We start from the raw sequence: 18,417 nt of genomic DNA on the forward strand, positions 1-18,417 counted from the left end.
ACATAAAACCAGCCAGTACAAATGGTATATCTACTAGTACCAGTTTTCATAAGCCACACCACCTGATTTTAGATTTTATTCCTCTTCTGAGTTTTCTTTTCCCTCATACATTTGTTTTTATTCCCAAATCATCAAAACGGGTTTTGCCTTGAGCTCCTCAGGGAAAACAGGACAGAAATTAATTCATTGATGCTTATGCCAGTCACTGTCTAAAATGCTCCTTATGTATGATGACTTCAGTCAATAGCTATTTAAGTTAATTTAAATTCTAAGAAAGAAATATTAAATATACTAGACACTGGTCCAGACATCATTGCTTCAAACTCTGTAAATAGCTTCTGAATTTTCGTTTGCAAGTCAAAGACACAAACCTAAAAGCATTTGTTATTTTTTTCTGACTAATTTCTTTGCAATTATGTAATGTTTGGCACATTCATGCTACACATGTCTTTGAAGGTAATGCTATTAAGGAAGTGCTACTAAATCAACTATAAAGTAAGAATTTCTCCTCTCATTTATGGATATTTATTTTTTTAATTATACAGATTTGTAGATACTAGACAGTCTTCTTAGTTTTTAAACTATCTGGACTCTTAAATACTATGTAGTGTTTCTCCAGGAGGTGGAGTGTTAGACTAGAGAAAGCAAAGCCATGGGTGAAGCCTAATCTTTTCCTTTTTTGCTATTTGAGAAATTTTTTAATAGAAAACATAAATCACCTAATGGGCTCCCTAATTCTTTTAATTGCATCAATTCAGCAGAATCCAATTACACTAGACCTCAAGAGGCAGGTATATTTTACTGATTGCATTACCATAATAATGATGCCATAGTGACAATGGCGAGCGTTTATAATTCCTCTCATTTTAACATGGCTTATCAAGCCAAGCTGTACATGAAGCCTCCTGGCATCTCTGAAGGAGAAATCATGCACACAAAGAGCAAACAAAGAGCTGCCTCTGAAAGTCTCCACCTCCCAGGAGTCTTCTGCCTCATGGAAAAGAATGTCCTTCCTGACTTTGGTAATAAGTCAAGAGCCACATGACCACTTCCAGTCTGGGAACTGGTCAGATTGCTAATGTCCTCCCAGGGACATCAACTCCTGCTTTACACGTCTGTCTCTCAGGTCCCTCCCTGCTTTAAAACCCCTGGTTGGACCTGGCCTTGATAGAAGCATCTTCTTAAGCCCTAGTGCTGGGATCAAATTTGCTGAGGTCATTTGGAGCATATGGCACAGACAACTCTTGATGCACACTCTGGATCTCAGAACTCCGAGGTGCAGAACACCTCGACTCCTCTTCCCACCCTCTATCCACTGTTGGTTGGCTGCAGTGCTAGTGTCCTGAAAGGGTGACATCCCAGAGCCTGGTCTCAGCAGAAGTCTGCTCAAAGCCATCAAGGAGCCTAGGAGAGTACTGCTCCTGAGATGCACAGAATCATCCGTCCATCTTCCTCTTCACTCTTCAAATGTTAAAGCCTAGGAAGGATTTATGACTTGATGACATCACACAGATGTTCAGTGGCAAAAACGAGGATATCCCTAATTACTCTCCCACCTGTCCCTTCTTCACACTGGACATCCAGAGCTAGTTTTTAGGAGACTCCTAATGATCATCATAAAGAGAAAAAGAAGACATAAAGTTCTGCCCATGACTCTAGAGAACGGATGAGGTTGCTTCAGAATGGTATTGTAGCAATCAAAGCATAGCCCTCAGAGGACTGATTGACTGGCTGGCTAGTTTGCTGACTTCTTGCATTTTTATAACACTCTGAATTGGTTTTGGGGAAAGCACCTCTTTGCCACACATTTTCACCCTTAGAAATGCATGATCAAGAGATGGACATTCTACTATGACCCTGGCCACCTCTGGCCTCATTTAATTAATATAATAATTAGAATAAGCATTAATGAATTTGCAGCATGCTGGAAGCATATTTGAGAAATCATGGCGCATGTGAAGGACTAAGAGGAGCCCAGCCAAACACAGGCGGGGAGAAGGGGGAGACAGTCTCATACCTCTCCTGACTCTAGAATGCTGTCCCTCTCCTTTCTAGCCCCAAGTCTTTCGTTCTCTCCTGTCTTGTCCACCTGTGGCTAGCTGCACTGTTCAGTGAGTGTTTCCTGCATAAGACAAATACCAGGTCACATATTCAAGCAGCTGCCTTAGCAACCTCATTGCCAACCCTATCACACACAAAGGTTCTGCTGACTCTCACCTGTTCTGAAGGACACAAGGTTTTCAGCTATGTGGTTCCAGGAGCTGTTCATGTTGAGCTCAGATTTCTCAGGGCAGTGAGAAATAGACCAAGGCATGAAGATACAGAGACCTAGGAGGAGCATCTGATTTCTTTTTTGTTGTCTTCAGAGCCAGGCTTCCTCACTCCAACCTGATTGGCTTGACAGTCTACAGTGCTTCAGTCAATGGAATTATTCATCTAACACTCCCTCAAGATGGCCTGGTAGTCCACCAGTGGGAGAAGAGGCTCTTGGTCTTGCGAACATTATGTGCCCCAGTACAGGGGAATGCCAGGGCCAGGAAGTGGGAGTGGGTGGGTGGGGAGCAGGGCAGGGGGGAGGGTATAGAGGACTTTCAGGTTTGAAATGTAAATGAAGAAAATATCTATTTAAAAAAATGCTCCCTTAAAGAACAAAAGTTCTAAAGGAAGAACTGGAGTACCCATAGTTTCACACGCATGCATGCGTGCGTGCACACACACACACACACACACACACACACACACACACATACACACATACACACATACACTAGCAGACCAACATTGTTCAGCCAAAGATTCTTTTAATAATTCTTATATGAACACCCATTAAATTATAAGCCCATTTCCCATGGATCAGAGACAGGCAGAAAAGACTGCAGAAAAAGAAGAAGACAGGAGTCTAGAGATCTGGTGGTAACTCAAGGGCTCCACCACCAGGAACTGTTTCCTTTCTGCCTGCTATGCCCAGCGACCAACACTAAACAAGCAGGAGTTATCTTCAACTACGTAGTAAATCCAAGCCCAACGTGGGGTACAAGAGACATAAGGAGCTCTTCAGTAAGCAGCATTCCTCCATGGTCTCTACATCAGCTCCTACTTCCAGGTTCCAGCCCTGCTTGAGCTCCTGCTTGAGTCCTGATGGACTATGTTGTGGACATCTAAGTTGAAATAAGCCCCTTCTTCCCCAAGTTGCTTATGGCATTGGGGTTTTATCACAGCACTGGAAATCTTAAGTAAAACAGTGCCCGCAGCTGCCCGGGATGCCTCTATAGTCAGACTTGGCAATACTAGACTTTTTAAATACCAGGGGAGTGAAAATCTCACTATTCCACATCTGTTATATAAAACCGTTCAAGAAGAGCTTAGCACAACGCCTTGGGTACTACAGTTGCTTAACACCTGCTCTTGTTTTTCTCTGCTGATACCACAACACCCCATTCCCTGTAAAGACCTCTAGAACCAGGTTCTCTACCAGACTAGGTTTATCATACCTTACACGATAAAGGCACAGCAGTCTGAGTTCAAATGAAGGACAGAATTCACATGGCCAGGTAAACACAGGGTGTAAACATAAAAAGGGAACTCTGGTAAAGGAGAGTAGAAGATTTAGACACCCCAAAGCTGAGAAAGCATAGCCCAGGGAGAACAGATGTGGAGGGTTTCCAAATGCTGAATGCTAGGGATAAAACTTTCTTCCTTAAGATTGCCACCTGGGCCTGGAGAGTAAGTTGCCCCAGGACAGAGTTACTACTAGACAAGATTGCTTGGGTAAGGGAACGTTTGCTCAGATTTGAGGTTGCACAGGGTCTTTTACGAACTTGAACTTGAATTCAACTTCTTACTACACTGTACAATGCATATTTATAGATTTAAAGCCACATAGTCTTGTAGTCTGTACAGAGTCTGGCATCTGAGTGACTGGCTGAAGCAAAGGGCTCAAAGGTGCCACCTCCTGGAAGGATGCTCCCCTGCATCCCTACATCTACTCTGTCTTCTGAATGACTAGTTTTCTTATCTTGTGTCTGATAAGAAAACTAGTTCCCTTTCCTTGTTCAGCTGCCTCATTCCTCAACCCTTCAGAACCACACCATTCCTGCTGATTTCTTTAATGTCAGAGTGCCTTCTCTTCACTCCGCCTCCCTCCACAGGGGCTCCTGTGATTCCCTGAGATCTCCATAGATAGTTCAAAATAATCTCCCCACCTCTTCCATACATCTTCACAGTCCCTCTTGCTGTGTTCAGGTCAGCAGAGCTAGGCAGTGGGTGTCTCTGGGGTCACCATCTGTCCACCATATCTCTGTTCTGGGGTAATTCCAGCACTGTCTCTGACATCCATCCATAGCCATGAAGAAATCTGGTGTAACATTGTTCCACTGAGAAGTTCTTCATGCTTGGATAGGGACACCACGGTCTTGCGGCAAACCATCAGCAAGAGGTACTGTGAAGATGCATGTAAGAGCTGCTACTTCCCTTCTGTTCTGCCACAGCAACACCTCTTCACCAGTTCTGTGCCAGCCCATCTACTGCCAGCTTTCTTCCCAGAGCAGGCCGAACGGTGAGCAAGCAGAGAGGGAGAGAAAGCAGGAGTATGAAGTAGGGGGCATCTCACTCCTGGTGGGGAGAAGTGGGACTAGTTCTCTTCTCTCCCAGCATGCCTTCTGCTGGTCTTCATTGAAGAATTTCCTCCTACCTCCCAGCTTAACTCCGTGCTGTTAAAGGTCACCGTTTGCCACTTTTTACCTGTTGTAAACCACTTCCCTAGCAGAGTAGATAATGTGGACTGGAATGATCTAGTATTGCCCTGAGATGTCTGTCCCTTTTGTTGTTGCTATTGTTGTTTGCTTTTAAGACTCTCACACTGTAATCCAGGTTGGTCTTGAACTCACCATGTATCCTAAACTGATCTCAAACTCACAGCAATCCTCTGCTTCAGATTCTAGGACTCCAGGTATAAGCCACCATGCCTGACTATTTTTTAATTACTTTATTAATGAATTAAAACTAGATATAGTTGTATTATATCTTTAGATATGTGGTTTTCAACCTCCCTAATTTTGCAATACTTTAATGCAGCTCCTTATCTTGTGGTGACCCCTAATCACTAAGTTTTCTTGTTGCTACTTCCTAGCTGTAATCCTACTACTGTTCTGAATCATAATGTAAATATCTGGTATGCAGAATATCTGATATGCCACACCAAAGAGGTCATGACCCACAGGCTGAGAACCACTGCCTAGCTAGGTAACCATTACTTGACTAAACCAAAACTTTTGAGGGAGCCGTTATTGTTTCAAAGCTCTGGGTATGTGCTGGCAGAGTGATTTTATGCATAGACAAATGTAAATGTGATTCCAAAATTTGTCTGGTAAAATCAGACATTGTCTTTAAATAGGCCTTGAAGGGTTGAGGGATGTGATCATGGGGCACACAGGGAATCAAAGGGAATAAAATTTCATTTAAAAAAATGTGAATCTTAGCACCTTTATCCCAGCTACTGGCTTCATAGATATTGATGATAAATACAGGGGTTTCTTTAGCCTTGAGCTCAGTACAGGTACTATGAAATGACTCTCATGAAAGCCAAGTCCGTCTAGTCTGAACCCTTAGAAACAGCTGAGAAGAAGAGGGGGTTCCACGGTGTGCAGTCAGACGGTATCTTGGGACTAACTTCACTTCTATGACCATGGCTTTGAGAAGAGCACTGTCAAACGTCAACATGATTGTTCTGAGCACCTGTCAGGTGCTGGGAATGGTATAGACCCTTTGTGCACATATTATTTTTTCTCTTTCTCTCTCTCTTTCTCTCTGTGTGTGGCCATTCTACATGCATGTGGAGGCCAAACATCAAAAATTGACATAGATCACTCTCCATCTTTTTTTTTTGTTAAGGCAGGGTCTCTGTTGAAGGAAATATCTAAAAAGTAGAGCCGGCATGCTCCCACGGTTGTGCCTCTGCCCTGGCAGCCTGGCTGGCCATGCACTGGTGGGCAAAGGCTGATCCATTTTATCTCCTGGAGATTCTCTGGCCTGGAGCTCCTGAAATGTCTCCACCCAGCTTACTAGGTTCCCACTGTCAGGTTGCTACCATGCCAATCTCATGCTTCAACTCCCCCCCAGCCTTTGTAGTGCACATCTGGCAAATCCATGCTTTGCCACTGTACCTCTCTCTCTTGAACCCAGCTGAGCTCCTGCCTAAAAGAAAACACAACACAGACTTAGTTCAGAAACAATGGTAACTCAATCTCCCCAGACACTAAACACTAAAATTTGATATTTTTAAAGGCTGGATTTATTTGCTCTATAGAGCATGCATATAAACATTGTTATATTGTGATATATATATATATATATATCTAAAAATTGAATGATAATTATCCAGAAACTGACAAGTGATTCAATTATACATTTACTATAGACAAAGAAAAAGTTCACAATATACTGTGAAGTTAAAAGAGGGCAGGGCAGGACTGGAGAGATGGCTCAGTGACCAAGAGCACTGACTGGTTTTTCAGAGGACCCAGGTTCAATTTCCAGTACCCACATGACAGCTCACAATCCTCTGACTTCATCCCTAGTGTATCTGATGCCCTCTTCCCACCTCTGTGGGCACTAAATGCACATGGCACACAGACATGCATGCAGGCAAAACAGCCATACACATAAAATAAAATACTATTAGTTGGTTTCTACTAACTTTTGAATAAATGAAAAAATATAATTATCATTAATTATCACCGTATGCTATTTTTCCAGAATGTATATCTCCAGTTTTAAAGCATTAGCAAAATATAAGAAAATTTGAGTGAAATCCACTCTATGTATATTAAATTAAAAGAATTTTTAATTTTTTTTTTTAATCCTGGCTTTTAAAAAAATGAAACAGTTAATGGGTTTAACAAGGGAGTGCTGCAGTTACCCATGTATGCCATCAGAGGACGCCAAAACTGGCCGATGATACTTAGCTGCAGAAATGATGTCGCTCGATCCCAAGGCATTTCTAGCTTAAAACGGGCAAAAGTTTCTCTGAATAGAGTAAGCGTTTGTTAGTGATATATTTTAGGACACTTTTTCTTTTCTTTTCTTTTCTTTTTTTAAAGATTTATTTATTTTTACTATATGTAAGTACACTGTAGCTGCTTTCAGACACTCCAGAAGAGGGTGTCAGATCTCATTACAGATGGTTGTGAGCCACCATGTGGTTGCTGGGATTTGAACTTTGGACCTTCGAAAGAGCAGTCGGGTGCTCTTACCCACTGAGCCATCTCACCAGCCCAGGACACTTTTTCAGTGTACAAAAATTTAACAGTACCATTTCCCTAAGGTGAGATTCTCAAAATTTCTGGAAATATGTAGACTAACACTTAACCCTGACTGTTCGATGATTTAAGTTACAGGGGAAGGATCCAGATAAACAGTAATAAGGAATGTCTGTGGTGGCCAGTTGTGAATGGAGCGTACCAGTTTCTAGTGTAGTGCACTCTTCAGACAAGTCCGAGGTTCCCATGTGCTCGAGGACGCTGAACCTGACATTTGACCCCCCTGTCCCGCGACCCTGAGCTGGAATGGAAGGTTCTTCCAAAGAAAGAGTGTGTCAGGCTCAGTATCCCCCATTACTAGGAGTCGTCTCTGGGGTCATCCTTGGTAGATTCCAGGGAGTTTCTCTGCACTTACTTTACACACACACACACACACACTTCCAAGCATCTCTTTCAGTATTTTCCCAGTACAGTGAGTTCCCAAGCAGAAAAGTCCAGGCATGCTGGAAATGCCTCTGGTAACCCACGGCACCTCAACCCCAGTATCTGAAATGGAACTTGAACCCAACTTGCTCCAAATGTCTATATACAAAAATGTCTGTGCCTCCCATTCAGACCTTCCAGGGAAACCCAGGAGACAGCTTCTCTACTTGTGACTGACTTTTCCCTCAGCCCCCTCCTTACTGTGAGATGATAGCTCTCCAAAAGGGATCGCCCTGCCTCTGGGGTAACCCTTATTCATTGTCCATGCAATGTTCAAGATGTGCTTGTGTTTAATTTTATCTTCTAAGAAAAATTTAAATTCTGGTATTATATAAAAGATTTTTCTTCATGTAATATCCTTTGCCTGCTCAGAATAGTTTCTAGTTCAACTAACCTCCCCCCCCAAAGTCTCTCTCTCTCTCTATCCCTGTCTGTCTCTTTGTGTATGTGTATGCATGTGCATATGTGTGTGTATGTATATGTATGTACTTTAAATTTTATTTTAAGTGTATGAGTGTTCTCTGACCTCCTGAATCCTTGTGCATGTATGTCTGTGTATCACAGGCATGCCTGGTCCATCTAGGACCTCTTGTACGGCACTGGACCATCTAGAACTGGTGTCACAAATGGTCATATTTTTTCCTGTATTATCTTACCACAGCACAAGGAGAACTTTTCTTTAAAATTTTTATTTTCATTATTATTTTACTTTACATGTAATGATGGTTCACTTTCATGTGTGTTTGTGCACCGTGTGTGAACCTGGCACCCATGAAGATCACAAGAGGATGGCAGATTCCTGGAGTTACAGATAATTGTGAACTACCCTGCTTGTGGTGGGAATTGGACCTAGGTTTGATTACTGGGACCCAGTGGTAGGAAAATAGAACTTACCCCTTTAGGTTGCCCACTGATCTCTAGTAGTGCACTGTGGATTTGTGGATTTGTGCAGTATGTATGTGAGGGTTGAGAGTTGGAGAGATAGCTCAGTGCACAAAGAGCTTGCCCAGCAATCCAGAGGAGCTGAGCTCAGATCTCTATTGACCAAGTAAAGGCAGATGCAATAGTTTGTGTCTGCAGTCTTAGTAATGTTATAATGAGTTGAGATGCAGAGACAGGCAAATTCTCCAAATTTTGAGACTCTCTCAAACAGAGGCAAGCAGAGAACCAACACTCAAGGTTGTTTGCTGACCTCCACATCCTTTATAGCACACACTCACCCATATGCATATTCATGAACAAGCACACACATACCTGCATAGATGACAGAGTTGGGAGGCAGATTTGTTTGTATGTGTGTATGTGTAATATATATGTGTGTGCTATATATCATATATATGTATATACGTGATATATATATATAATATATATTTTATATATATTTCTTTTAAAAACTTTAGTGGGATAATCCATGCTAAGCTGCTGAATTGCTTGTTACTGTCTTAAAGGACAATGGGAACTTATCTTCTTAGGAGATGGCATGTCTACATAAGGGTAACACACATAGTGCTTTAAAGTATAAAGTCAGATTACTCAGTCATATCTCCATAACTGCCTCATTCCCACCCCATATCACCAAGCATGCTCCTTGGCCCTTCTTTTGACGGGGGATGAGGAGTTGGTAAAGTGCTTTCTTTATAAACGTGAGGGCCTGGGGTCATATTAACAACCTCAGGCAGATCCTTGGAGCCTGTTCATCAGCCCCTAACCTACACAACAAGTTCCAGGTCAGTGAAAGGCTCTATCTCAAAAGAAACAAACAGAATCCCTCTTTTCTTCCCATCCTGTTTTCTTGGTGATAAATGTTCCTCTCCATGCCCCCCCCATTTCCTTTATTTCAATTTTGCTTTTGTTTTTATCTGTTTCTTTGGTTGACTAAATTTCCTCTTTTCATACCTCTCTCTCACTGGCTTAGCATGCTGTGAACTATACTAACTGTACAGAATGGGGGATCTAGTAATATCTATGACACCCCTCTTTATGTTTCACAAATGAGTTTCCAATCTCTGAATATTCACACCTACTTCTGTTGCATTTCAAAGAGACAAAAATGCATTCAGGTTATTTATCACTGTAGTGTCCTTTGTCTAATATAACATATATATGTAATTAATATAATTATATTAGTTATAGTAACTCTTACTAGTAACATTGTATTTTATATTCTATTCTACATTCTATATCATATGTTATCAAGTATATTAATTATTACTTATATTATTTATATATTACATGTTATATATCATATATCATATATGTTATGTTATATGCTATGTTATCTGTTGTATATGATGTATTATGTATTGTATAATATTATATAACTATATTAGTCATAGTATATATTATATATACTATGTATATATATACAGAGAGAGAGAGAGAGAGCACCAATATAGAAAAAGACTGATTTTTGTTCTTATAATTATATTAGAAAAAGTCTTGCCATGTAGTCTGGTCTGCTCAGAACTTGCTATTGAGAACAAACTAGCTCTAAGCCTTCAATCCCCCTGCCTAGCCCTCCTACACTTGGCATTACAGAATGAGTACTACCATGCCTGCCTACTTGTTAATTTTGATCATTCATATTGCATTAGTATCTTTTCCTATTTCTATGACCAAATATCTGATAAACAACTTTTAAAGAAAAACCATTTTTCTCATATTATGATTATTGCTGTTATTCTCACTTATACCTTAAAAAATGCAGTACATCATTTCAGGGAAAGAAAGGCACATTACATCATCACATTACAGCCACAGCCAGAAGATGAATGCTGCTGCTCTGCCCACTTTCTCCTTTTTGTTCGACCTGGAGCTCCAGCCCAGGGCTGCCCACACTCAAGCTAGGTCTTCTCTTCTCATTTAACCTATCCAGACAAACCTAAACATGTGGGCCTGGGTACCAGAGGTTTTCCACAGAGACCTCTGGCCAGTCCTGCTGCGAGGGTTCCTGTGAAGGGAAGTGAGTGCAGGAAGGGAGATGAAGTCTCTGCCTTTTCTTCCAGGTCGTTCAGTAACTCTAAGCTGGCCATGCACTGAGTCTTGTCTGGCTGAGCCTACGAGAAGCCAAACCAGTGAGGCCTGTGGAAGGACCTCAGGGAGATCTTCTTCGGGAGAGAAGATCTCTTCCCAAGTGTTACAGCTCTTGGAACAAAAAACTCAAGGGACAGAATAGTTCTCGCTCACCTTTAATTTCCTGGATAGAATTTATATGCTGTTTTTGGGGTGATTCAAGCTTAGACAGCAGGTACCTCTCATTGGGTTGGACTGAGAGTTTGGGGGAAACCTTACTTGCATATGGGAAGGCTTGGTGGTGCTCCTACATGGCTGATAGCCACACACCTCTCTTGTGGGGGCTGTGGGGAGGGTAACTTCGATAGGAGCCGAGGGTCCAGAAGACATGATCGAATGCCTTCCGTCCCATATAGGTAGGAATCACCACACATCGGTTCCCCCCAGGGTTCAAGACCTATGCTCGACTGGAGACCAGGCTGTCTATGTGCAGTCCATTGCTCCACATAAACATACTTTGTTTCCATGATGATTCTAAAACCAATCAGGTAGACTATGAAGATTAACCATTGTAATAATACTGTGTGCCAATTTACAACACATTCTAGCTGTTAGGTAACTGATTATTTCTCATTTTTACATTTGATTTCGTTGGTTTGTTGGTTGTGCTAGGGATATAACTTAGAGTCCCAACATGTTAGACAAGAGTCCCAGCACTAGGTTACACCCCTATCCTTCATCTTTACTATTTTTAAATTGCTCCTTACTTTATACCACTTTCTCTGCCACAAGAGGTATACACAAACATTTAAATGCATTATTAAGTAAATATACAAAATAGTATATTCTAATTTATATCTTCAGCCCCATGAGACAGTAATCAAAATGAACATAGCATCAAGTAGTACTTGCCCTCCTGGTACACTCCATTTTCTATCATGCTGATTCTGGGCATGAATCAGAAACTACATTGTGGCCTTGATGTTTCAAAGTCCAACCACTTACAACACCAACGCTCATTTTCTGCCCTCAAGCAGCTTGTCCACCACTTCAAACACAATTAGTCTCAGAGTTAACAAGAAAAACATCCCAGGGCCTCCTGTTCAGTTCTGATGTCTGGCTATGAAAACTTCAAAGAAATCCCAAAGTTTGTGGAACATGCCAGCAATGCTAGTACTTCCAAGGGAGAGGTAGAAAGCTACTGTGTTTGAAGGCAGTCTGGGACCCATACTGAAACGTTGTACCCAAAAATAAAACAACTGCAAAGAACCCAAAATAATAAAAAATTAGAAATTTTCTATTTAAATACCTTGATGAAGACACCATGTAGATGAGAAACAGGGTTCAGAGGCCCCTGAGTTGAAACTGACCTGAAAGTCTCCTCTCTGAGGACTAGCTTTCATGATGTCAGAAGTCATCATACAAGCTTCCAAAGGATGGAGGCAACCAATTGTCCTTCCCAGTCATGACACCTATGAACCACATAAACAACCAGCATAACATGATAACTGCAATGGTGAAGTAGTGCCACACATAGCTTGGTGGTAGCCAACAGCTCTCTAATTTGATTTAGGACTTGCTCAACAAGGAGGCCATGTTGGTGCTGGAAACTTAACTAACACCTTAGTGCTAGTAAAGTCCTGGTTACCAGAGGATAATCTATACAACCAAAGATTTACTAAACCAGCATAATCTCTAATAATTTATGAACATTTATTTTACCCTCATTAGAGAAACTTCTCTTTGCAACATACAGACACTGCCACATTAAAACACAACCTATCAAAACCCCGAGTTGTGGAGCCTTGTCTCATTGGATACACCTACAAAATGTTCCCAATCTGAAAGTTTAGGAAACACTACAGAAGAAAGGTCAGGGAGTTTGCTATGAGATTGTGTCTCCTAGTAACATCAGAATCTACACCTATAATCTCATCAACATGACTCTCCAAATTGAAACCAAACCAGGATAACACGTACAAACATGCCAAACAGGATGGAGACAAAAAAAGCCCATGAGGCTTCAACACTGAGTGCTACAGTCAACTGGATATAATTTATATACAGTTTAGGGGGTGATTCAGGATTCGATAGCAGGTGATTCAGGAGTTGGAGAGATTGTCTTTTCCAGGTAAGAGCACCCCAAATGCTAGTCTAGTTCTAAACTGAAAACATATATGCAGGTGCATGTGTGCGTGTGTACACACACAAATATATAGATAGAGAGATGATATAGAGATAGACATAGATATGTATGTACGTGTACTTACATGAATGCAGCAACAATTGGAAAACAAAGAGGCTATGAGTTTGAAGGCAAGTAGGAAGTAGTATATGGGAGAGTTTGGAGGTAGAAATAGAAAGGGAAAATATTATAATAAAATTATAACTTCAAAACAAAACAACAACAAACCACTTCAAAGAAAGCCTGGTTTTGTGGTCCATGCCTGTAAAGCACTTAAAAAGCTAAAATAGAAAATTACTGAATTTGAAGCCATCCTGGGTCACATAACAAAAACAAAAACAGTACATTTTTAGAAAATGTATAGATCTATTTAGTTGAGGTCAACTCTAGAGTTTATCCGTGTTAGGCAAGTGCTCTAATCCCTGGGCTATACTACACCCCACTCCTACAGGGTTTGCTATATTTGGATTAGTTAGTTTCAGAATCAGAATGTGATGTGGCCTTGATGGTTGATCTTCAACATATAGACAAAGAAAAAAGGGTCAGCTTTGTTTGTTTTTCTTGATTGAGTCAGCTTGAAGCTGTGTGTTAAGATAAACCACTAATTTCACTGCTTTTGGCTTACTTAGCAAAAAAGACCTAGGCCTGGTAGCTCACAGACCTGCTTCAGATTCCTAAGTAGCTTGCACCACAATGCCAGGTTATATTGGAGATTGGGTTTTTTGTTTTGTTTTGTTTTGTTTTGTTTTGTTTTGTTTTGTTTTGTTTTGTTTTGTTTTGTTTGTTTGTTTTTTAATATTGGCAATGTTTTACTTTCCTGTTTGGTGATTTTTTTCCCTTTAGTGCAAAGTCTGAGATATCTAGCAATGAAGCATTGTGAAATTCCAGAAACTTGCACTGTGTTTACAGACCTGATTGCCCCACCGTGCCACTGCTTTTGATGTTAACAGAGTTTAAGGTACAAACCTGGGCCCTAGCAGCCTTAAAAAGCAAGGTTTGCATGCCAGTCCTCAGTATACCAACTACAGGCACAAGCACTAGTGAAAATCAGAGAAAAGGGATTTATTCAGCTAGACACATTGGGAAGGGAACAAATTCAGGAGTCCACACACACCATATGAATACCTTCTAGATCTTGAGATATACATACATGCGTACATTCATGCATACGTACATACATATACATACATGCATACATTAACACATGCATACATACATACATGCATACATTCACACATGCATACATACACACATACATACATACATACATACATACATACATACATACATACATACATATTGCACACACACATTCAGTTCTGTGACTCCACACATCATTATTCCAGCTCCCATGTCTCCTGCAAGGTCATCTGAGATAAGCTGTCAGACCTACGTGTCACCAATGTGAAATCTCTTTCTGGTTGGCATTATTAAGTAGCTAGACTGGGATTAGGAGCCTGGGAGGTTGTTGAGGAGAGACCCCTCCCCACAGGCTTTGGACCCTTCCTCCTATTTCCCTGGTAAACTAGAAAGATAAACATCATAACCAGTCTTCCTTAGGCATCCTAGTCAAAAGTGTGGAATACCTGTGACTCTAAATGGAGATGTAACATTCTGAAGCGACCCATGATTAAAACATAATGTTCTTCCCTCCCTTAAGAGTTAATTCACTGTCAAGCATCTGGCATGGAGTCCTCTCCACAGAATATCTGATTCATGTGAAGACATGCTTGGGAAAGGGGAGGAGTAATTACCCTCTCAATGACATAAGTAGTTACCTTCCCTTCCTACAGTCATTACACAGCTTCCCTCTGGGCAACACTGTCCAGGTTATCTAATATCTGGGTCAACATTTCTTTTTTTTTTTTCTTTTTCCTTTTCTTTTCTTTTGAGTAACTGTCTTTCAGATATTGTCCAAAAGCTTAAGTATGCTTTTCCAGAGACTCTGGGTTCTCTCTCTCTCTCTCTCTCTCTCTCTCTCTCTCTCTCTCTCTCTCTCTCTCTCTCTCTCTCTCTCTCTCTCCATCTCTTGTATGTGTGCAAGCTCTCGCTCTCATCTCAACACCCCCTTTTATTAGAAATATACTTTGTCTATATATCCTCACCAAAGACATTAGAGCGATGGTTCTATGCAGGCACCAGCTCACCCTCTCCAAGTTTAATGAGTTGTGTAGGTGTTGTCTTCAGCAATAAGGCTTGCTGTCAGTTTGCAGAGAGCAACCTACTGTCTTGGCAACACCCAGGGTTATTTGGGAATTTCTGTAGGACCCTTTTGGCCAACAACTCAACAGGATGTATTCCCAGAACTGGAAGCTTCATTTGGTGTCAAGACATGGCTAGTTGGGACTCCTTTTCCCTCATCATTTGGGAATTTTTTTAGGATGGCCTTCATATATTTTAGAAAGTCACTGAACTGGGTTCGCATACTGTCCCTCAAATGCCTGCCAATTCTAGCTGTCTCTCACTGGATTCCTTTCCTCAACCCCATTTCCCCTCCTCAAACCCCGTATTCCTCTCTGGGTCTATGATTAGCATTTATTTGATGGCTAATATTTACATATAAGCAAATACATACCATATTTATCTTTCTGGGTCTGAGTAACTTCACTCTGAATGACTTTTTTCGAGTTCTATCCATTTGCTTACAAACTTCATGATGTCATTTTTTTAATATACATTATTTTATTACAAATTTAAAAAAAAAACAAAAAAATGCAACATCCTAAAAAATTTTTTTACTGGTAATACAAATTCCTATGAAGTTTTTTTTTTTTGCTAGCATAAGAAATTAAAAAAGCCATTAAATATTTAGAAACATTCAACATCAAAAGCTTTAAATCTAACTGTAGTTGTAGCCCCTGAAAAAGCTACAAACTCTTCTTAAAAAGTATTTTCTCTACAAAGAATCTCATCAGCTATACAAAAATCTGTACAGTTTTTATACTGAAGCTAATGTTGAGCTGCACTTGAATTTCACATTCTTAGCAAAATAATTGCCTGAGCAAATATACTCCACACTTTAGGACAGCCACTTATTCTTCATCCTCCTCTTCTTCCTCTTCATCTTCCTCCTCTTCCTCCTCTTCTTCCTCCTCCTCATCTTCTGGTTCGTTCTTCTTCTTTGAGCCTGTTGGCCTACCAGGACCCTTCTTTCCTGCTTCACTTTTGCCCTTGGCACGGTATGCAGCAATATCCTTTTCATACTTCTCCTTTAGTTTAGCTACTTTCTGCTCATACGGTTGTTTATCTTTGGCAGATTGCTCAGACCACATCTCACCCAGTTTCTTCGCAGTATCTCCAATAGACAGGCCTGGGTGTTCAATTTTGATCTTTGGGCGATTTTCAGAGCAAAACAGGAAGAAGGCAGACGGTGGTCTCTTCGGAGCATTGGGGTCTTTTTTCTTTCCTTTCTTATCCCCTTTGGGAGGAACATAGTTCTTCATCTCCCTGTCATAACGAGCTTTGTCGCTCTTGGCCAAATCTTCAAACTTGGACTTTGCCTTTGAAGACATGGTCTTCCATCTCTCGGAGCATTTCTTGGAGAACTCAGCGAAGTTCACCGACGAGTCGGGATGCTTCTTCTTGTGCTCCTCGCGGCAGGTCTGCACGAAGAAGGCGCGTACGAGGACATTTTGCCCCGCGGCTTGTTGGGGTCACCCTTATCCATGATGACGGCTCGGCATCTGTCTACCTGCTGCGAGCGCTGCTTCCCTCAGACCTCCGCAGAGAGACTTCCTTCCCCAAGCTCCGGCGAGAACTGGTTTCTTGCTAACACAATCCCCAGCCTCTTGTTTTGCAGAGTTCTCCGCGCCACGGCAACTTGACCATGATGTCATTTTTTAACAGCTGAATAATGCTCTATTGTATAAATGTACCACATTTTATTTATCCATTCATCTGTTGACATCTAGGTTATCTCCATTTTCTGGCTATTATGAATAAAGATACAATGAAATGGTTGAGCAAGTGTCCTTGTGGTAGGATGAAGTGTCCTTTGGGTATGTGGCTGAAAGTGGTATAGCTGGGTCTTGAGATAGATTCCCATCTTTCAGAGGAACCCACATGTTGATTTCCATAATGGCTGTGCAAGTGTGCACTCCACCAGCAATGGAGGCTCCTCCAAGTTTCTCTTGCGCCACATCTCTGCCATCATATGCTCTCACTTGTGTTATTAATCTTAACCATTCTGACAAGTCTAAGACAGAATTTTAAATTAGTTTTGTGTTTGTTCTTTAATGGCTAAGGATGATGAACATTTCTTTAGGTGTTTCTCAGACATCTGAGATCTCTCTATTGAGAATTCTGTTTAGATCTGTTCCTCATTTTTTAATTGGTTTATTTTTTTAAAAAGTATATGGTTCCTTGAGTTCTTTATATATTTTAGATACTAGCCCTCTATTGGATGTGGAATTGGTTTAAAAAAATCTTTTCCCATTACATAGGCTGTTACATGGTCTGATTGATGGTGCCCTTTGTCTTACAGAAAGTTTTCAAATTTTTGCGGTCCTGTTTATTAATTCTTGATCTTAGAGCCTAAACTAATGGTGTTCTGGTCACATAGTCTTCTACTGTGCCATTGACTTTAAGGGTAGTCCCCATTTTCTATTTTATTATATTCAGTGTAACTAGTTTTATGTTGAAGTCTTTGAATCATTTAGAGTTGAGTTTTGTGAAAAGTACTAAGTATGGATCTATTTTCATTCTTCTACATTGAGCTTTCTAAATCTTCTGAATCCCCACCTGATCTTTGGCCATGCAGCTGCTTGCTGACATCCTTGCTTAACTTGAAAGGTATGACTTTCTCCTGGCAACTGCTAAGATTTGCAACTTGCTTGACTGTTATTTTCCTCTCAAGATCTAATAAAGGGCCCTTTCTTTTCCTAATAAGTCCACTTTTAATTCATTTTATTAATAAGACTAAGAACTTTGAAAAGAAACTCAGTTTCTCCAGTAACATGAACAACCATAAAGGGACATTAAAACGTTTCTCAGGGGATACAGCAGGTGATCTTGTTCCAGGACTTTAGGTGGGTAAGCACTTGCTGGTGGGTCAAACCTACAGTGAATACTCTCTGAATAAGCTTTCTCTAGGAGGGATTCAATCTCCAGGCTTTATCACTCTGTCTTGTCTCAGGCATATAAGCCTTTTGAACTGACTCTGTCTCCTGTGAAGGAGGGAAAAGGTTCCTATTTTCGCCCATCCCTGCCTCCCTTTAGTAGCGATAAGAGCAAACTATGGAGTATATATGCAATGCCTCCCTCCACCCTACCCTCTCTGCTCTGTCACCATTCCCCATGCTGCCCCAGTAGAGCAGCACAAAGTACTGGGTATATTTCCTATTCCTCCTCATTTCCTTCAGTGTTTCCATTGCCTTGGATTATCTTCATGTTCTTTATGGTATGGACCTCATTCTCGTGGATGATTCCTTGTTTCCTTCTGATTCACTGCTTAGCTATTTTAGACATATATTTCCAACCACC

The 18,417-nt window shown here is 40.9% G+C and overlaps 1 protein-coding gene and 1 pseudogene across 2 annotated transcripts in view; one reads left to right on the forward strand and one right to left on the reverse strand.

Moving 5' to 3' along the window:
• The window catches only part of Zfp993 (zinc finger protein 993), a 478,623-nt gene that overhangs the window by 221,068 nt on the left and 239,138 nt on the right, over positions 1-18,417 (forward strand). Inside the window, exon 6 of the mRNA XM_030253976.1 lies at positions 11,526-11,545. Within this exon, the coding sequence (XP_030109836.1) occupies positions 11,526-11,545 (20 nt within the window). The remainder of the gene's footprint in view (positions 1-11,525; positions 11,546-18,417) is intronic.
• Positions 15,827-16,603, reverse strand: Gm20875 (annotated as a pseudogene). The gene has a single exon (XR_140686.4). The product of XR_140686.4 is annotated as a predicted gene, 20875 (transcript).

Source organism: Mus musculus, chromosome 4, assembly GCF_000001635.26.
Source record: "Mus musculus strain C57BL/6J chromosome 4, GRCm38.p6 C57BL/6J".
Taxonomy (NCBI): Eukaryota; Metazoa; Chordata; class Mammalia; order Rodentia; family Muridae; genus Mus; species Mus musculus.